This window comes from Acinonyx jubatus, chromosome C1 (assembly GCF_027475565.1).
Source record: "Acinonyx jubatus isolate Ajub_Pintada_27869175 chromosome C1, VMU_Ajub_asm_v1.0, whole genome shotgun sequence".
Classification (NCBI taxonomy): domain Eukaryota; kingdom Metazoa; phylum Chordata; class Mammalia; order Carnivora; family Felidae; genus Acinonyx; species Acinonyx jubatus.
Genome location: NC_069381.1, coordinates 15,164,248 through 15,183,159, shown reverse-complemented (window position 1 = coordinate 15,183,159; position 18,912 = coordinate 15,164,248). Strand labels below are relative to the sequence as shown.

Here is an 18,912-nt window from a genome sequence, read left to right as displayed (position 1 = left end):
AGTACCCGTGTAACTTTTGTCATGGTCGTCAGTGAATTCTACTTTAGTGAATCTTAGTTGACCTCTCAGTGCCATTTGACATAGAACCACTGTCACAGGGAGCCACCATCAAGGCTTAGCAAATGTCCTGCTGTTGGAGCAGAAAAAAGCCTAACAGTGGTTCTCTGTCAGTAGGGAGAAGAATTAAACCATTCCCAATCCACAAGATAATCAGATATATTCTCTTGCCTCTGACTAAACCCACACACAAAACATATTCACAGAAACCCTTGTTTAAGAATCTCATTGCAGGGAATGGGTGGGCCCCCAGAATAGATTTTTAAAAGCAGTGCTATAGTTTGATTAGTTTTTTGAAAGGTAACTCTGATGGCAATCTGCAGGAGTTGGTTATTTAGTTGTTTCCATATTGGATGCTGACAAAAAGATCAGTGTTTGGAATCATTCCATGATCACTTTAGTAGAGAGAGGGGAGCTAGTGGATAGAGATGATTAAGAGGAATGTTTTTGTTTGGTACTTTTTTTTTTTTTTTAACTGCTTGTTTGGAGACACAGTGCCATTAGTAGTCTTATAGTGGTTGACAAAATAACTGAATGCTTCCTCTCATTTTTTTCTAATTCTTTAGGAACGCCTTTTTACCCAAGTCAGCCAGTGTATCAGTCAGCACCAATCATAGTGCCTACGCAGCAGCAGCCCCCTCCAGCCAAGAGAGAGAAAAAAACCGTAAGAGATACTTCTTAATTTTTCCTGTTTTAAAATGGAATGTACACTCATTTGTCAAGTAAGTTTACCCACAGCTGTAGTCATTCATCTCAGTTCACAAATGACTGCATTTTTTGTTCTTCCCTTATGTCCTTACCACTAGACCAGAGGATTTGTATGGACACATACTAGAAAGTAACATTTGCTTAATATCATTTTCAGCATGTACTAAACTAGGTATGCCAGATGACAACATGCCTTCTTCAGAAACTGGGAGGGTTTGTCTGCTAAGACCTTGCTAAGTGGGAGAAGTTTGAGCTCAGTTTTCACATACTGATTATTATCCATGAACTTTGTCCTATTGAGTTCTACATTCAAATATGAACTGACCACAGGAAATCAGCAGAAGAGAACTGAGCAAAGTATTAATGACAACAATAAAAATCCTCCCTGTTGGAATAGATTTCTTTTTTGAAACAGCAGAATTTAGAAAATGTATTTTAATTATTTTGAAGAGGTTACGGGGGCTTTGTATCTGTCTAGTAAGGCAGACTCAAGCAAATTAGAATGCAGTAATAGAAAATTCAGGTTGTAGGACATCCTGTAGAAGAGTGGCTCGCAATCTTTTACCTATTAGGACACACAAAACGGAATTCACAAAGATAAGATAGGTGGGAGGGATATCATCATAGTCAGTACATCTTCTTTTTTAATTTTTTTTTTTTTTTTTTTACATCTAGTCAATATTCTTGACAGTGCTCTCGGTAAAAATTAATAAAACTCAAAACTTGGTTCTTTTCTTATCAGACACATGTTTCTTGTGCACACATCACAATAAACAGCACATGCCAGTGTTGCCAGACACTATAGTTGAGAAAGTATGCTTTGGAAATGTTAAAACATCATGGTAGATGTTGGACTTGCAGAACATTCAGGATGCACAAACATTAATAAAGAAGAGAATGAAAATGAAAGACATAATAGATGCTACTGTAGAAGAAAATAGAACAAATGAATTAAAACCAATATTTAAAACTGTAGTAGAAACAAGTTTCTTTACCTGAAAACATAGCTGATACTAGGAATCTTACTGAAAAACTCCCAAAGCAGCTTCCAGATCCAGGTGGTTTTATTAATGAATTCTTTGCTATTTCTATGAAGCCAGGGCTACCTTGGCTGCTCTCTGAAGGTGAGGATAGCAAAGAGGGCCTTTAGTTCTCAGCAGCATCACAGGTTGGAAGGCCTAGATCCTGGGGCTCCCTCTCCTTTATAGCACCATCTCCACTGATATCAGTGAGCATAGGTAGCCTTTAAAAAAGTAAGAGAACCGGGGCGCCTGGGTGGCGCAGTCAGTTAAGCGTCCGACTTCAGCCAGGTCACGATCTCGCGGTCCGTGAGTTTGAGCCCAGCGTCAGGCTCTGGGCTGATGGCTCAGAGCCTGGAGCCTGTTTCCGATTCTGTGTCTCCCTCTCTCTCTGCCCCTCCCCCGTTCATGCTCTGTCTCTCTCTGTCCCAAAAATAAATAAACGTTGAAAAAAAAAATTTTTTTTAAATAAAATAAAATAAAATAAAAAAGTAAGAGAACCACTTACATTGTTCTGCATCTTGCTTCTTTTCACCTACCAGTACCTCTTGATGATCATTCCATCTCAGTACATGTGGATTTATTTCATTCTGTCTACTGTCTGTTTGGTATTTAATTGTAAGGATGTAGCATAATTTTTTAATTACTGTGTTCTTGATTAGCCTTGAGATTGTTTCTATGCCTTTGCTCAAAAAGCCTCTGTTACAGTTAGCATTCTTACATGCATATATAAGTCTATCTGCAACATAAACTCCTATTTCTAATTACTAGGATATGTACATTTTTCATTTTGTTAAGGAACCATTTATGACCCTTAAAACTTCGTTCTACAGAGTAAGATGTATTTTAAAACGATTTTACTTATGAATTTTATGTTAATTATTGTACATAAAATCAGTCAATTTGGCAGTGCTTATAAGGTAAGTGTTAATACTTGGCCTTTTTGACCTAGAAATTCAGCGAATTGGATCTCTTTTTAGCTTGTTACCCTAATTTGTTCAAGTCAGAACTAATGTCCCAAATTTCTTTGAATGACCCCATATGGTTCTGTGACTGAAATAAAGTCAGATGTGGTGATTATCAACTTTGATATTTATAGGTTGCCCAGGTTTTACCTTTAATACATCGTATGCCTATAAATGTACTATACAGATAATATGCCATCTTATTCTGACCTTATAGATAAGAATTCGTGATCCAAACCAGGGAGGGAAAGACATAACAGAGGAGATTATGTCTGGAGGTGGCAGCAGAAATCCTACCCCACCCATAGGGAGACCCACTTCCACACCTACTCCTCCTCAGGTAAGACGGAGTCAGCCGTGAGGGATGATGCTGTGTATTTGTTCACTAACCTCTGCTGGACTCCTCTTTTTTCTGTGGCTACTTTCTGACTTTTCATGTCCATCAGTTGTCTCAGAACCTCAAATGATGTCTAAACAGACATGTTCTTTCACTTTACAAATTGTTATAACTTCAGATTTTTATTGGTAACATTTCTGTGTATTGTTTCCACATTCAGAGTATAGCTTTTGCCACTCTTCCTAGTGAGCTATTGCATGATACCAAAAGGAGTTGCAGTTCCTATGGAAACCTCTTCAATAAATGTGTATTTCATGTTTCAATATGGAGCCCTAGAAATTAAATGCTGTACACTATGTTCATGAAAACTTTTGAGGTTGAAAATTTAAACATTGTTATTTAACAGTATTGTTTGGGGCAATGCCTATGTAATTCAGAGCATATGTAGATGTATCTTAGGCATACCTCTTACCTTTTAGGACACACAAATAGGCTTTTTGATTGGAGGTTGTCTTCTTTAATTATTTACATGGGTTATTAGGAAATTCTACCAGTTAAGCACCATCTTGTTCCTGTTACAGAATGTAGTTATCATGGTCTTCAAAAAGTTCACTTTCTTGCTTTTAGAAATCAAGACATTCCAGGAGAAGCTGGAGTTTAATAAACTGTAGTAGAGGCTGGAATTTCCTGAATTTGCCAATATTTTGATTTCATCACTTGGTCACTTTAAATTTTGATAAACCATGGAGAGGAGTTAAGAGATTTTCAAAGCTTCAAAATACCTAAACTACGAGCTCAGCATAGAAAACAGATAGAATGAAAATTATTAAGGAGTTGTGGGGGCTGCTTGCTTCCCTCATTTGTGGTTTGATGGTGAGGTATTCTTCAGGGCCCAGTTTATAAATATGTGATACATGGATAATTAACTATCATTTCAGAATGCTAGACCATTGACTTGATTTTAGTAACATAGTTTAAAAAAGTTGTTAAAAGCGTTTTTAAAAATTGGTGTCACAAATACATGACTGAGTTTAGAGTCTCTTAAAGATTTGTGAATTTATTTAATTTCTTCCCTAGAAGTGAACATGGGAGAGGTAACATTTACATGCTTATTTAAGTTATATACTTATGTACTCAGTTATGTAGGGGCATACTACAGAAAAACTTGGAATTGGTTGATGAGGACAGTTAAATTTTGGTCTATATTTTTCCCCACGTTAATTAAAACATCATCGTTTTCAAGCTATATACCTGACAACCTTTGGTTGACTTGTGTTCAGTTCTCAACTTGGACATGTGCTAATATATTTTTTTGCATTTTAATTCCCTGTGTTTTGATTTTCTTAATCTTACCAAGCTTGATATCCTACCCTCTTGTGGTTACCTTTGGCTACAGAAGTCCGTTTTTTGTTTTGTTTTGTTTTGTTTTTTAAGTTTTCATCAGGGACCACAGGCCTAAATACAAGTATATTTATTTGCGTAAACATAAAGGACATTAAATGTCCACTTTTAATTTGTAAAGGCCATCAATCAGTAATTATAATTGGTAATACTTTTTGATGCATCCTATTGTCATGAGGCATCAGTTTATTTTATTAGGTAATTACACTTAAAACCACATTTATTAATCTATTGTCTTTCCAAGTTCATGGAATGAACACATACCTTTTTACCAGAGACATATGTACTAAAGGGGAAAATATCTCAAGAACAACCACATAAGCATGATGATGGCAGCTGACTCTTGGCTTCACTTTTGGAAATTCATAGTGGTGCCCATAATGTAGGAGAGAACATCTCTTGTTAAAGGAGTCATTTATTACTTCCCGTCTGTTATATTGGGTAAAAATGTTGATCCAGTGTTTCAAAAGAAGCTAAAAATCTTTATGTAAAAAATTGGCCTATTTTAAATGTTGGTGGCTAATTCTAACACATAGCACTGTGCCAGCCTAAGAAGATCCATTAGGCTTAGCCTAATGATTGCTAGTTTGCAACTGTGGTCTAATTCTAGATAGATCCTGAACCATACTCTAGTTACTAAGACTGCAGATGAGACAATCCTCTGCATGAGAATTTATGACTGAATAGTAAGTACTCTATTGCTTTTGACCTTACAGTGTATCTGCTTTGAGCCACAGTTGCAGGTGCTATGAATAGCAAAGTCTTTCCCTATCTCTTGAGGTCATCCCAGTCTTTTTAAGTGAGGCAGAGGACACTTACTAACATATGTATTACCGGTCCTCCTGTGAAGTGTGTACAGAGAATTATGAAGGCACAGATGTGACCAAGTGGGGCAGGATTGCAGCGCAGGCTCAAATGTGTTGGATCCCAGAAACCTGTTAATGGTAGTGCCGGTAAGATAGTACAGGGAAGGGATTTAAAAGCTGTGGCTCAGAAGCAGACATACTTGGTTTCAAGTCCCAGTTCCACTACTTAATTTTGTAACGTTAGCCAAATTGCTTAATTTTCCAGAGGCTTAGTTTCCACTTTTAACAATGTAGAAAATAAAACCTATCGTATATAGGTACGATAAGATTAAATGAGAGAAAATATTTAAACGTTGCTTCAGCTCAGGGCATAGTGAGTGTTCAGTGCACACCACGTATTATTAGTATTGCAGTTTTTGATATTTCTGGAGGAGCAGAGAAGGACTGGAAGCATCTGGGAAGGCCTCACAGCAGAGATGACATTTGGTCTGAGTTCCCAGATTGATGTTCACAACATGAAAAGAGAGAGAAGGATATTCAAGGCAGAGGGATAGTATGTACAAAAGGGTGGCATGTGGAGATGGGAAATTAGACAAAAGGAGGTTATTACCATTTCAGGTGATAAATGAGGGAGTTAGTTGAAGGGAGAGGAAACCTCTTAGAGAAATATGTAGCAATTGGTTACTAAGTAAGGATTACGGAAAGAATGACCTTATAATTTATCATCTAAATTGGGGCAGTTTTAGAATGAATGGGGATGCTGTGGATCATTTTGATGGGGAAACAGGCATGAACCAGTACTGTCCAGTTAAGCGGGATGCATGGTTCCCCTATGTGTAAGAGGGAACAGTCAGAGGTGGCTCTTCAAGCTTAGATACCTGGATTTATAGTGAAATATAGCATGGAGTATATATCAGGGTATCTGAAGAGGGGGATAATGAGTTTCATTTTGGCAGGCATTCAAAAGAAGAAAGTTAATTTAGAGAAACTGTATTAGGTTTATGCAAGGAGAATGGAGAGGAGAAACAGGTTTTTGCTGCTACTGTTTTTACCGTAAATAGTAGATTGAATTTGAAATTGCCCTGCTTCCTTAGTTTTAAAATGATCTGTGGAATAACTCCTGAAGATATTATATCTCAAAAACATAAAAAATCTAGGTGTGTATATATGTGTGCCCCTGCAGGTGATCACAGTACACAGGCCTAGGTGTGTGGGTAGAGCTCATAGAGTCTGCTAGGACACTTGCTCCACGTCACCACTCTGTCACTTAGATATATGATCTTAGATCACAATGTTGTTAAGTCCTTTTAACCCCTGCTTTTCTCATCAATGAAATGAGGGATTGTACTAAGTAATTCCAGAGTTCCCTTTCAGCTTTTAAATGTTAAGGTGGGAGGGGCACCTGGGTGGGCTCACTTGGTTAAGCTTCAGACTTTGGCTCGCATCGTGATCTCAGAGTTCAGGTTCATGAGTTCAAGTCCCACATTGGACTCTCTGCTATCAGCATACAACCCGCTTTAGATCCTCTGTCTCCCCCCCCGCCCCCGCCCCTCCCCTGCTCATGTTTTCTGTCTCTCAAAAATAAACATTAGGGGCACTTGGGTGGCTTATTCAGATGAGCGTCTGACTTTAGATTAGGTCATGATCTCATGGTCTTTGGGTTCAAGCTCCATATCGGGCTCTGTGCTGACAGCTTGGAGCCTGGAGCCTGCTTCACATTCTGTGTTTTCCTCTCTATCCCTCCCCTGCTTGCACTCTGTCTCTCTCTCAAAAGTAAACATACATTAAAAAATTAAAAAATTAAAATTAAAAAATGTTTTAAAGTGGGAAAGAAGGAATATTTTTGTTACTTTCCCTCAGCATCACAATCTCTCAGCTACATCTCTCTTGTTGATAGCAATAAGGCACAAGGAACATTTCTGTATTAAGAAATGCTAGAGGGGCGCCTGGATGGCTTAATCAGTTAAGCGTCCGACCTCAGCTCAGGTCATGATCTCACCGCTTATGGGCTCAAGCCCCACATCGGGCTCTGTGCTGACAGCTCAGAGCCTAGAGCCTGCTTTGGACTGTGTATCTCCGTCTCTCTCTCTCTCCCTCCCCACCCCCCTCTGTCTCTCTCAAAAAAAACAAAAAGTGCTAGATGCCTGAAACTTTTTATGGGACTCTATAGGGTAAATATAAATACATGATGCTGTATAAGCAAGGCTCCCCAAATTGTCTGCTTCCAAAGGCTGGGGTGATGTCTCAAAATCACTTAATTTTTTTAATGAACTACTTTATATACCTTTCTTTCTCTCCCTACTACCTTTGTTCTTTTTCCTGTTTTAAGAATTACTCTTATAGTGAAGCATTGTTATAACTTGGGAGAGAGTCCTATGCCAGAGTATAGGGACAGAGAAATGTTGGAGACTAGTGATTGATAATGTATTTTAGGAAAGACACAGCCTTCCCTGCTATTTGTGAAAATTACAAAGTCATTCAGTCTTCTGAAGAGCTTCTTATAAACTTGATAACTAGAAACCTTAAATTCTAACCATTTGTTAGTTTTATAGTGTTAATAATAATAGTTAAGTTGGATTCTAAAGCTCAGACAATAATATAAGTAATCTATACACTAAGTGGGTAAGTTCCTGCACGAAGAATTTGAAGATTACCACATAATGTAAACAAACCAGTCTTATCTTTCAAAATGTCATTTTGACGACTCTGTTGTAAGCTCTAGTGAGTTTACATCATTAGTCTACCCTGAAGCATATAGGTATGTTTTTTTTAATATTGTCTTCAATAAAGATAGTGGTCATTGAATTAAATCACATTGTTCTTCATCTTTAATAAACTAATTTCTCATTAGTAGTCTCTTTTGACTTAAAAATAGTACTTTTCAGGTTGCCTGGCTGGCTCAGTACATAGGGCATACGACTCTTGATCTCAGGGTTGTTAAGTTTGAACCCCACGTTAGGTGTAGATTACGTGAAGAAAAAGAAAATCAACAGTATTTTTCAGTAGTGTGGAAAATGTCTTAAACTTTAAACAGATATCTAGGTTAAGGTGGATTCTCTCAGAAGTTTTGAATGAGATGTCACAATGAACAGTGACTCTTAGTGGCGAGGGATAAGCTATTGTCTTGCTTAAAATGAATTTGTACATGGACAGCCAGAGGGTCCTATTTAGAATTATAGAGCAGGGTTGTTGATTTCATCAGGTCTGTTTCCATCAGGGTCTGAAGCAGGCTCCAAGCTCTGAGCTGTCAGCATAGAGACAGACACGGAGCTCAAACTCACCGAGAGATCATGACCTAGGCTGAAGTTGGTTGCTTAACCGACTGAGCTGCTCAGGTGCCCCAGCATTTTTAAAAAAAGAAAAGACGCTTGCAAGACCCCTCTTGGAAGATTACCCTGAGGCAAAGCCTCCCCACCTTTCAGGGTGTGAGGAATAGGGGAAGAGGGGGTATGTCTGTCCCTTAGGCTAATTAGTCAAGACTCAAGTCAGGACTTTTTTGTATGTATTTCATGAGGAAAAAATATGAAATCAGATGTTAAGCTAAAATTTAAGATTATCCTTAATTAAAATTAATCTAAAACAAGGTAAGCATATTGAATTATACTGATGTGAATTTTATTTTCTTGATGCTTTCAGAGCCTTAGAGAATGTTAAAAGTGAAAAGACAATCTTTATTCAATTGTTTTGCATTTTACAGCTGAGGAAACCCAAGAGGTTCTTTCCTAGCACTTTGTGGTTCTATAACCATGTACTGGATACTAGTATTTGGAACTGTGATTTAACCAACAGGTTTACCTCAGTGCTTTCTTATAAATGCATATATATAAAATCTTCCTAGTTCTTTAATTTAAAAATATCTGTGCAGTTATCTCTTTAATATGATTGCAGATATTTTAATCTGAGCTTGAAAAATTCTGATCAGTACAGATTTATAGATATCAGTAGCTTTTACCGTCTTAAACATTTCATCTCATGTATAGATGTCATTCTGTCTACCTAAGTTCCTAGGTAACTGGAGTTAATACTTTCTTCCTTTTAGATAAATGGTAAAATTTACAAGTCTTTCTTTCCTGTTTAATAAATGCTAACTAACGTAGACTCTTTCCTTTGTTCTAGAGCTATTTTCAGCCTTAGAATTGAACTGAGCCTGTATTTTCATTTATAGCTCTGAAGTGGTCCTAATTTTTGAATTTTAATAACAGCTTTTTTTCCCACCAGTACTAAGGATTCAGAGTAGAGTAATCATGGCAATACTTTTCATTTATTCATGATTCAAAGTGAAAACAGTGACTTCATTTTTTTGTATATGAAAATATAATTTTAGTAGTCTTCATTTAGAAATAATTGTGGAATATGATGAGCACTCTCATGATCTAATGAATAGGTAAAATAATAGTATTTTCTGCATTCCTGTCTGTTATTCTGTACAGTCCAGATAAAATCAAATATAAATTGCATGTTCATTCTGAAAGCATTGTTACTTAAATGACGTGATAAATGGTATGTATCTGAACGGATTTTTTAATATTAGTTTCCTGTGCTAAATGAGACTTACAAATTTGAAAATATTGTTTATTGACTCTCACTTTTTTAAGTGGCCCTACCCACCCCATATTCATTCATACCTTAATTTTGCCTCGCATCTAAAACACACACATGCATGCACACACAGAAAATCAGAATTGTGCAGGGACTCTGCTCTGATAGCTCTGATAGAATTCATTGTAGGAGATCATAGCTATCCAAAAAAAAAATGACCTTAGATTTCTCAGGAGAGACCATGCTTTGTTTTGTGGCTTTTGTGTAACCCTCAAATCCAGAACACATACCTACCTGGAAAGTGATGTAGAATGAGTGTTCCTTGTCCTTTCTTTTGTCATTTTGTTCCCTCTAAGTTGAACGATGGCTGCAACTTTTTCAACCTACTCTGCTAGGATTTTGATGGCCACTTTTGATTCCAGTGAAGTGGTTGAGTGAAAATGAAGAGTTTCCTTTTAGCTCTGAAAAACAGATCTTTTACCTAGATTTCTGACTCTGAAAAGATAACTGTCCTTCACCCAGAATCTAAAGACATTTTAAAGTGAAAATGCCTTAGATGAAGATGCATTTCACCCGTGTGATTATATAGACAAATGGCAAAAATCACTCTTCAGTATTGTTTTCTTGAATCAGTGACTGGTTTTAAAACATCATATTTTGTTTGTTCAGCTTTGGTCAGATGAACCACTTTGCTAGGTAGTTTGTAAGTGAAGTTGACCAGATCCCTTTGGTCTTTGGGAGAGGTTAAATTACCTTTTAGATGTGATGTCTGTTGTTAGGTGGAAAAAAGTTCCTTCTTAGATGGAACCCTGGAGAATGGATTTATACTAATGATTTCTGTGCTTTCTTCTCTTGCTGTGGTTAATAGTAATCATCTCTTTTCCTTCCCCTTTCCTGCTGCCTCTTTCCTTTTCTTCCCGTTTTCTGTACTTTTTGAATTATTAAACTGGCCTATGTATTTTTTTTTCCTTGCTTTTTTTCTTTTCTTTTTGTTTTTTTCCTTCTAATTTTGTGATCTCCTGCCCCACTCTGTCTTCCCTACTTGCTTGGGTTCCATGTTGCTAGTTTTTATGTTCGCACGCTCATTATCACCCTTTTTTGTACTTCAAATCCCAGCAGCTGTCCAGCCAGGTCCCTGAGCACAGCCCTCTGGTTTATGGGACTGTGGAGAGCACTCATCTTGCTGCCAGCACCCCTGTCACTGCAGCTAGCGACCAGAAGCAAGGTTTGTGTATAACTGTTTTCTTCCCTCCTTTTTAATTTTAATTACATTCCCCTCAGCGTTTAAGGGTATGAGCAGAACATCTGAAGCTTATTTAGATACTAAACAAAACTTTGAGATGGAAAATCAAAGTGTTCTACCTCTAGGAAGGTAAAGTAGGGTTGATAAGTAAAATTTTTTCCTGTATTTTATTAATGCCTCACTATCTATTTATTTATAGGTCAAAACTTGGTTGCCTGAAGCTGTTCTGAGTGGGTGTGTGTGTCTGTTTAGGGAAAACAATGTTGGGGAAATAAATCAAAGTATATATTGCTTTATAAGAATAACACCGTTTTATTAATATATTTAACATGTTCTTTTGTATCTTGCTATTTAAAAAAAAATTTTTTTTAACGTTTATTTATTTTTAAGACAGAGAGAGACAAAGCATGAATGGGGGAGGGTCAGAGAGAGGGAGACACAGAATCTGAAACAGGCTCCAGGCTCTGAGCAGTCAGCACAGAGCCCAACGTGGGGCTCGAACTCACGGACCGCGAGATCATGACCTGAGCCGAAGTCGGCCGCTTAACCGACCGACTGAGCCACCCGGGCGCCCCTGTATCTTGCTATTTTTAAAAACATGAAATATTTCTTAGAAATTTGGCTCTGTAGCCTCAGTTCTGTAGCACTCAGTTTATCCTAGCTCCATTTCCATCATGTATAGTATTTGGTCTTGATGAGTCATTATACTATGGATCACAATTAAACCAGGGTCCCTACTCCTATTTACCTTGAACATGAAGTGTAAAACGTTGGTTGAAATAAGTGTACACATTGCCTTTTGGATTATAAATAGAAAACTGTAGGAAAGTTTCATGTCAGAAAATGAGATATCACAGTCTCTCTTTCTTGCTTGCTAAAGTTGGATTTAGGTTGACCTTAACCAAAATTGGGGAACAATTGTCTGTCATCAGGCATAAGGGAAAGCAAGTGATACTGAGCATGCTCTGATCATGTTTCTGACTTCTTCTAAGAATGAGTGGAAAGCATAAGTGATTTCTAATTTTTTGAATTACTCCTTCCTCCCTTGTTAGCTGGCTGTTACTAAATGTACTTTCTAAAAAATCACTCTTTAAAAGGTACTTGGGAATTGGCACATAACCTAAGGATGGTTTTGAATGTAATTGATTTTTTACTGGACTGCAAGTTAATCATACTTAGAAACTTCTGTTTGATTTCAATGTTTTCTACAGCATACAAAGATAATAGGATGTATTTTCTCTTTAGTATTGAGGAACCTAGTAAACTCGAACAGAGACGTGTCCTATATTTTATTTGTTTTATAAGATTGTTTTAAACGAAAAAATAGGTATCAAACCCCAACCTGGCATGCTTCTAAAAGTTGTACTGTCAGATACGTCTTCTGGCAGTGTTCAGAGATAGACTCATGCATGCTTAGAGTTAAATTTTTTAATATGAAAGCCATTCACCTTTCAGGAATGCACTTTGTAGGTATTATGGAAGACCACTTTCTTTCTCCAATGATAGAGCGTTTTTGAGTCAAGAATCAGAATGTTTTTAATCTAAGTAGAAAAGAATTTTCAGGGTATTCTCTTCAAAACTTTATTAGTTTTGCAGAGTTGTAATCCCTTTGCTAGTTAGAATTATGCTAAGTATGTTGAATACTTAACCATCACATAAGGCCTCAAACCCTACCTATCCTCTATGCAAACTTCAGCTAGGCCACGATACAAAGAATTCATAAGATGTCTTAATGATGATAGCTCTGCCCTGCTACAATTTTTAGAATATAAAACACCTTCACTTTGTCATATTTAGGTCTTGATTTCCATAAGGAAGAATACAGAAGTATTGGTTTCCTCTTGGTTCTTTATGTTTAGTGGACCTTTGAAAAGTAAATATTTCAGATTGATGTTTGATATAAATATGAGTGGATTGAAAATGTTTTATTTTACCTTGATGGAAAGAAAAACTTGAATTTTAAGTGTATTTTGTGATATTTATAAATAACTCTTTGGGGGAGGGACTATTGCCATCTCCTTCTTAGTACCAATTATTTTCCAGAAACCTGAGTTAATTATAATTTTCCATTTCTGATTGTACCTATAGCTTGCCGATATTTAGAATAGTTTTCAGAGTAATTTTTAAACCAAACGTATGTAGTCAAATAACACTAGAAAGGGCTCACCAATTTTCAGAGAATTTTTTTATAGTTAAAAATTTTTTTAGTTTTCTTCTTAACTATAGGCTCCTTTTGAAATTAAAGTAGGATGCAAAAATGTGCTGTTTTCAAAGGTTGCTAGGTTACTTTAAGAAATAATAGATTCTGCATTCTGCAGTCAGTTTGGTTTTTCTCTCAATGAAAATATCATTATTGTGGGTTTACATTGGGTAACAGAATCTCATGTTGGCCCCAAACTCTCGTACCAGCTTGATTCACCTAAGTACTCCTTTTTCCATAAACCTTTTTCTTTTTCCTCAATTGGAAAAATATGGGATTGGAATCATTTTCAAGTTGCAGCGCTGGCCAGTTACTTGACTCTGGCATGACAGATCTATGACAGTATGACAATCTGTAGAACACTCCATTTCCCAATCTGTAAAATAGGAACATAATACTTTCTACCCCAGCGGTGGTTGTAGGAATTAAAGGACACTATGTATATATGGTATTTAACCCAGTTCCTACTAGTTGAGTACTTAGTAAATGTTCAGTACCATTATTAAACTTCTGGTTTCTGAGAGGTTTTGATATGAATAGCTGACATGGTTACATGAACGCCAAATTGTGACATTTCCCATTTGTTTGGTGCTTTATAAAGATATAAAGACACAGGGAAGACCTCACCTTGGTTTGTAGAAGGAAAACCATTGAAGATTGAGTTAATATCATCAGTTGGTATTGATGATACCATACATTCAGTCCAGTGTATGGAGGATATGGTATGAACAGTGAAATACAAATACAAGTTTTTGTGCCTTAGTCTTAGTTTTAGTGCCTTTTGAAAGCACTTAGTATAGAGTAGGTATTCAGTGAATGATACTCTGTTGTAATTCAACCATTTCTAGTAATGTAGTTCAATTGGGGCTCCCCTGGAGTTTAGGACAGGACTGTTCACTGTTACGTGAGACTGTCCCTCAAATTGCAGAACGCTTACCATTCCTGGTCTCTGCCCATTAAATGATAGTAGTACCTTCTCAGTCATGTGCGGCTCATGACAACCAAAAGGCACCTGTCTACGCAGTTGGTTCCATTGCATTCATTGTAGAAACTATGGATACGTAGAGACTTTCCCACGTGCATATGCATATGTTAGTAGTATATGTATTTTTAAATTACCAAATTAGGCTTATTCTCTACATACAGTTTTGTGCCCTGCTTTGTCAAAAAACATATCTTTTATTATAAACAGCTTTCCATATCATTACTCTTTTAAAAACCTATTTTATTATTTATTTAAATTTTTTTAAATGTTTATTCATTTTTAGAGAGACAGCACATGTGCTTGCACCCACAAGTGGAGGAGGGGCAGAGAGAGAGAGAGAGAGAGAGGGAGGGAGTGAGAGAGAATCCCAAGCAGGCTCTGTGCTGTCAGCCCAGCACAAGGTTTCATCTCACAAATCGTGAGATCATGACCTGAGCTGAAATCAAAAGTGGGATACTTAACCGACTGAGCCACCCAGGCACCCCTTAAAGCCTATTTTAAATGATTACACAATATTACCATTATATGGCCCAGGCTATTATTTGTTTAAGAAATTCCTCATGTTAGACATTTAGTCTACTTATCTCTCTTACTTTGTTGCTATTATAGTGTTAATATAAATCTACTTATATATTCTAAACCTCTGTCTTTGCTCCCTCTTGCGTGATTATTTCTTTAAAAAATTTTTTTAAGAATGGAATTCTCAGTTTCCTAAAGATGGCCAAATGATATAAATATTTTTAATGCAGTATATTAGATTTCAAACTATCATGGCTCTGTAAAGCATACTTTTAATGATAAAAGTTCTTAGATAAAAGCAGTGTTCTGTATTTACTGTAGTATACTTTTCAGCTTTCCGTACTGAAATTTGAATGAATTAAAGGAGTTTTATATCAGAATGAGGAACTCTGAAAATAAGTTCTTTGTTTCTAATTTTCTTCATTTTTTAATTAAAAAAAATTTTTTTTCAATCTTTATTTTTGAGAGAGAGGCAGATAAAGTGTGAGTGGAGGAGAGGTAGAGAGCAAGGGAGACACAGAACCTGAAGCCTGCTTCAGGTTCTGAGCTGTCAGCACAGAGCCTGATGCGGGGCTCAAACTCAAGAACCACGAGTTCATGACCTGAGCTGGTCAGATGCTTAACTGACTGACCCAACCAGGCACCCCTTCTGATTTTCTTCATTTTAGATTTTTCTCAAGAGTATATAGAAATTGCAGTCCTAGTTCTGTTTTTGTTTTTAGTCTCAGTAATTTTATTTTTCAAAATTAGTAATAGAATTGACATAGTCTTACCAAATTATTGATGTGAGAATTATATTTTACTGTTTAATTTGCTACAGCTAGGTTTCATTCAGTGGTCATAAAGGGTATTATTCTGATGTGCTTTCACAGTGTTATAATTTAATCTGGGCGACCATCTAGCAGTTACTCCAGTGAATTGATGATTATTTTGATGAGTGATATTTTAATAAATGTGTATTTATTATACTTATTTCACACACATGTAATACATATAATAGACAAATTTTTTTGGAAATATTTTTTTCTCTTGCCCTGACCACTTAGTGTGAGGGATTTGGTTTTGTTTTGTTTTGTTTTTAACGTTTATTTATTATTGAGAGAGAGAGAGAGACAGAGCATGAGCAGGGGAGGGGCAGAGAGAGAGAGACACACCGAATCTGAAGCAGGTTCCAGGCTCTGAGCTGGCAGCATAGAGCCCGACGCGGGGCTCAAACTCACAAACTGCAAGATCATGACCTGAGCGAAAGTCAGACACTTAACTGACTGAGCCACCCAGGTGCCCCAAGTCTGAGGGATTTGACAGTGAGAGCCTAACGATCTTATTTTTCCTCTTAAATAAATACCTAGAGTTCAACTTAAGAATCACTGATCTCTACACCCGGGAGTTAAAATGAATTTTAAGGCCAGCAGAAGTAGTTGCATCGAATGAATTAGCCTTTAACAACTTAATGGTAATATTTACCATGTGCTTCTGTGATTAACAGCATATTTTCTTTGATAGATTTACTTAAGTACAATAATTTATCGTAGAGACTCATTTTCACTGATGGGTAAAGATTTCTGGCAGAGAAAATAAAGTTCAATTCAGTTTAGATGGTCTTTTAGTAGTTCTTAAAATTTTTGTTTGCATTTGAGGAACATACTCCTAAGTATCTGTTTTTCTGATGGAACCTATTTATCACTCTCCAGAAGCACAGCTCGAAACCAGCCTAAATCTTCTCTGGCTTCATCCTCCCAGGGGTGAATCACCTATCAGTTTACGCGGAAGTTTAGAACATGGAAATGTTCATGAATTACAGTTTCTTACATGTTTCTGGTATCTTTACTGTGATTATCAGTCTCTCTCTCTCTCTTGCTTCTATATGCAGATACATTTATATATTCTCAAATATTTCATATGTATTATGTTCTTTTTTATTGGACTTGGTTATCTGAATATTAACTTTGGCATTTCCTTTAAGAATTCTTTTTACAAGATAAGTTTTCATTTTTATATTTTCACATTATTTCTGGTTATATAAATGTTTCTTTCAAAAAATTAATTTATAAATGAATTTTTATATTCAGGAACTTAGATTTCATAGATAATAAATCACATTGATAATAAATGATACTTTGATAGGGGCTCCTGGGTGGCTCAGACAGTTGAGCGTCCGACTTCAGCTCAGGTCATGATCTTGCAGTCTGTGAGTTCAAGCCCCACCTCAGGCTCTGTGATGACAGCTCATAGCCTGGAGCCTGTTTCAGATTCTGTGTCTCCCTCTCTCTCTGCCCCTTCCCCTCTCATGCTCTGTCTCTGTCTTTATTAAAAATAAATTAACATTAAAAATCTTTTTTAAAAAATGGTACTTTGATGGCTTCTCTTAAAACATAGTTTTTTATACAATATACATTCTTTACAAAAATTCTCCTAAATGCAGAAATGTATAAAATAAAAAAATAGCAGTCTATAATAATTCAATCTGCAGTTATTTGTCCTTTGGATGTTCTGCCCCTATAGTGTATCCTTGGTAGAAAAATCTTCCATAAGGAGCAAGATACAGTAGAAATGAAGGTCTCTACTTTGAAAGAAAGCCTCATCCCCATTTCCGTAATGGCTTAGCTTGTTTTGATGAGCTTTTCCATTGCATTCTTGATATAATTATTTGATTAATTGATTCCTTCTTTTACTCTAAATTAAAGTGTATATTTATTGATGACCAAGTAACACTGGGTAGAACTAGAAAATATGACCGTGTTTTTGGAGTGGCAGAATAAGTCTAATATTGTGGTGTGTCTTCTTTTGCCCATGATTTTGGGTAAGAGATGAAAAGAACTGGCCCAAGATAATACAGTATAATCTCTGATTCTTAAACTCTTTTTTGTTTTTTCTTCTCCAGAAGAGAAGCCAAAACCAGATCCAGTGTTAAAGTCTCCTTCCCCAGTCCTTAGGCTAGTCTTTAGTGGAGAGAAGAAAGAACAAGCAGGCCAGACGTTGGAGACTACTGTGGTAGAATCCATGCCAGAGCTTCCCCTGCCTCCATCACCTACCACTGTTTCTCCACTTGCTCGAAGTACCATTGCTTCCCCCACCTCTGCTGCTCTTAGTAGCCAGCCAATATTCACCACTGCTGTAGATGACAGATGTGAACTCTCTTCCTCAAAAGAAGACACAATTCCTGTACCTAGCCCCACATCTTGCACAGAGACATCAGATCCATCACCAACAGATGTAATTGATGATGATATATGCAAGAAATCTTGTAGTGTAGCACCTAATGATATTCCACTGATTTCTAGTACTAACCTAATTAATGAAATGAATGGAGTTCGTGAAAAATTACCAGCCTCGGAGAGCATTGTGGAAATAGTAAAACAGGAGGTGTTGCCATTGACTCTTGAATTGGAGGTTCTCGAAAATGCCCCAGAAGAAATGAAATTGGAATGTGTCCCAGCTCCCGTTACCCCTTCCACAGTTCCTTCCTTTTCTCCATCTCCTCCAACTCCTCCAGCTCCTCCTCCTCCCACACCAGCCGGTGTTTCTGCTGCTGCCACTAATGTTAGTATGGCTGGTGTTCCCACCACGGTCCCTAGGGTCTTAGAAGAGGACGAGAGTGTGAGAACTTGCCTTAGTGAAGATGCAAAAGAGATTCAGAACAAACTAGAGGTAGAAGCAGACGGGCAAACAGAAGAGATTGTGGATTCTCAGAACCTAAGTTCAAGAAAGAGCCCCAGCCCAGGTAAGCTATTCTGTCATTAATTATTTTATGCTTGCTGAACATGAAAAAGAAGCAGTGTTTGTGTTATTTTTAATTGGCTACTTTCCTTGACTTCCAGAAACATCAAATGAATGCTGAAATTCGTAGTCTGATTTCTTCAATGGTGTGTTTATGCTTTTAGTGCAGCCTGCAAAAGAGTCACTCCATTGTCTAAAATGCAAATGAAATTTCAAATATACAAAATGCCTCCAAGGTATATGTCACTGTACATGTGTTTTTTTGTTTTGAGTTTTGAGTTTTGGGTTTTTTTGCCTCGTTCTTATGGATCAGGTCCTCAGGGGTTAATTTTGCAGCTCTGGGGCTTAGAAACCAATTAAAACCAGCATACCCTATAGTTCCTAATCCTATCTTCTCAACATTTTGAAGCCCCATC

The 18,912-nt window shown here is 36.9% G+C and overlaps 1 protein-coding gene across 28 annotated transcripts in view; it reads left to right on the top strand.

The window, feature by feature from the left end:
- EIF4G3 (eukaryotic translation initiation factor 4 gamma 3) overlaps nucleotides 1-18,912 on the top strand; it is a 309,641-nt gene that overhangs the window by 178,700 nt on the left and 112,029 nt on the right. For 22 of the 28 annotated variants that reach the window (XM_053208300.1, XM_053208293.1, XM_053208287.1 and 19 more), the window contains 4 exons: nucleotides 624-721; nucleotides 2,967-3,089; nucleotides 10,949-11,057; nucleotides 17,661-18,500. In XM_053208300.1, the coding sequence (XP_053064275.1) occupies nucleotides 624-721; nucleotides 2,967-3,089; nucleotides 10,949-11,057; nucleotides 17,661-18,500 (1,170 nt within the window). The remainder of the gene's footprint in view (nucleotides 1-623; nucleotides 722-2,966; nucleotides 3,090-10,948; nucleotides 11,058-17,660; nucleotides 18,501-18,912) is intronic. The other 6 variants (XM_027060183.2, XM_053208305.1, XM_053208272.1 and 3 more) reach the window with 1 other exon arrangement.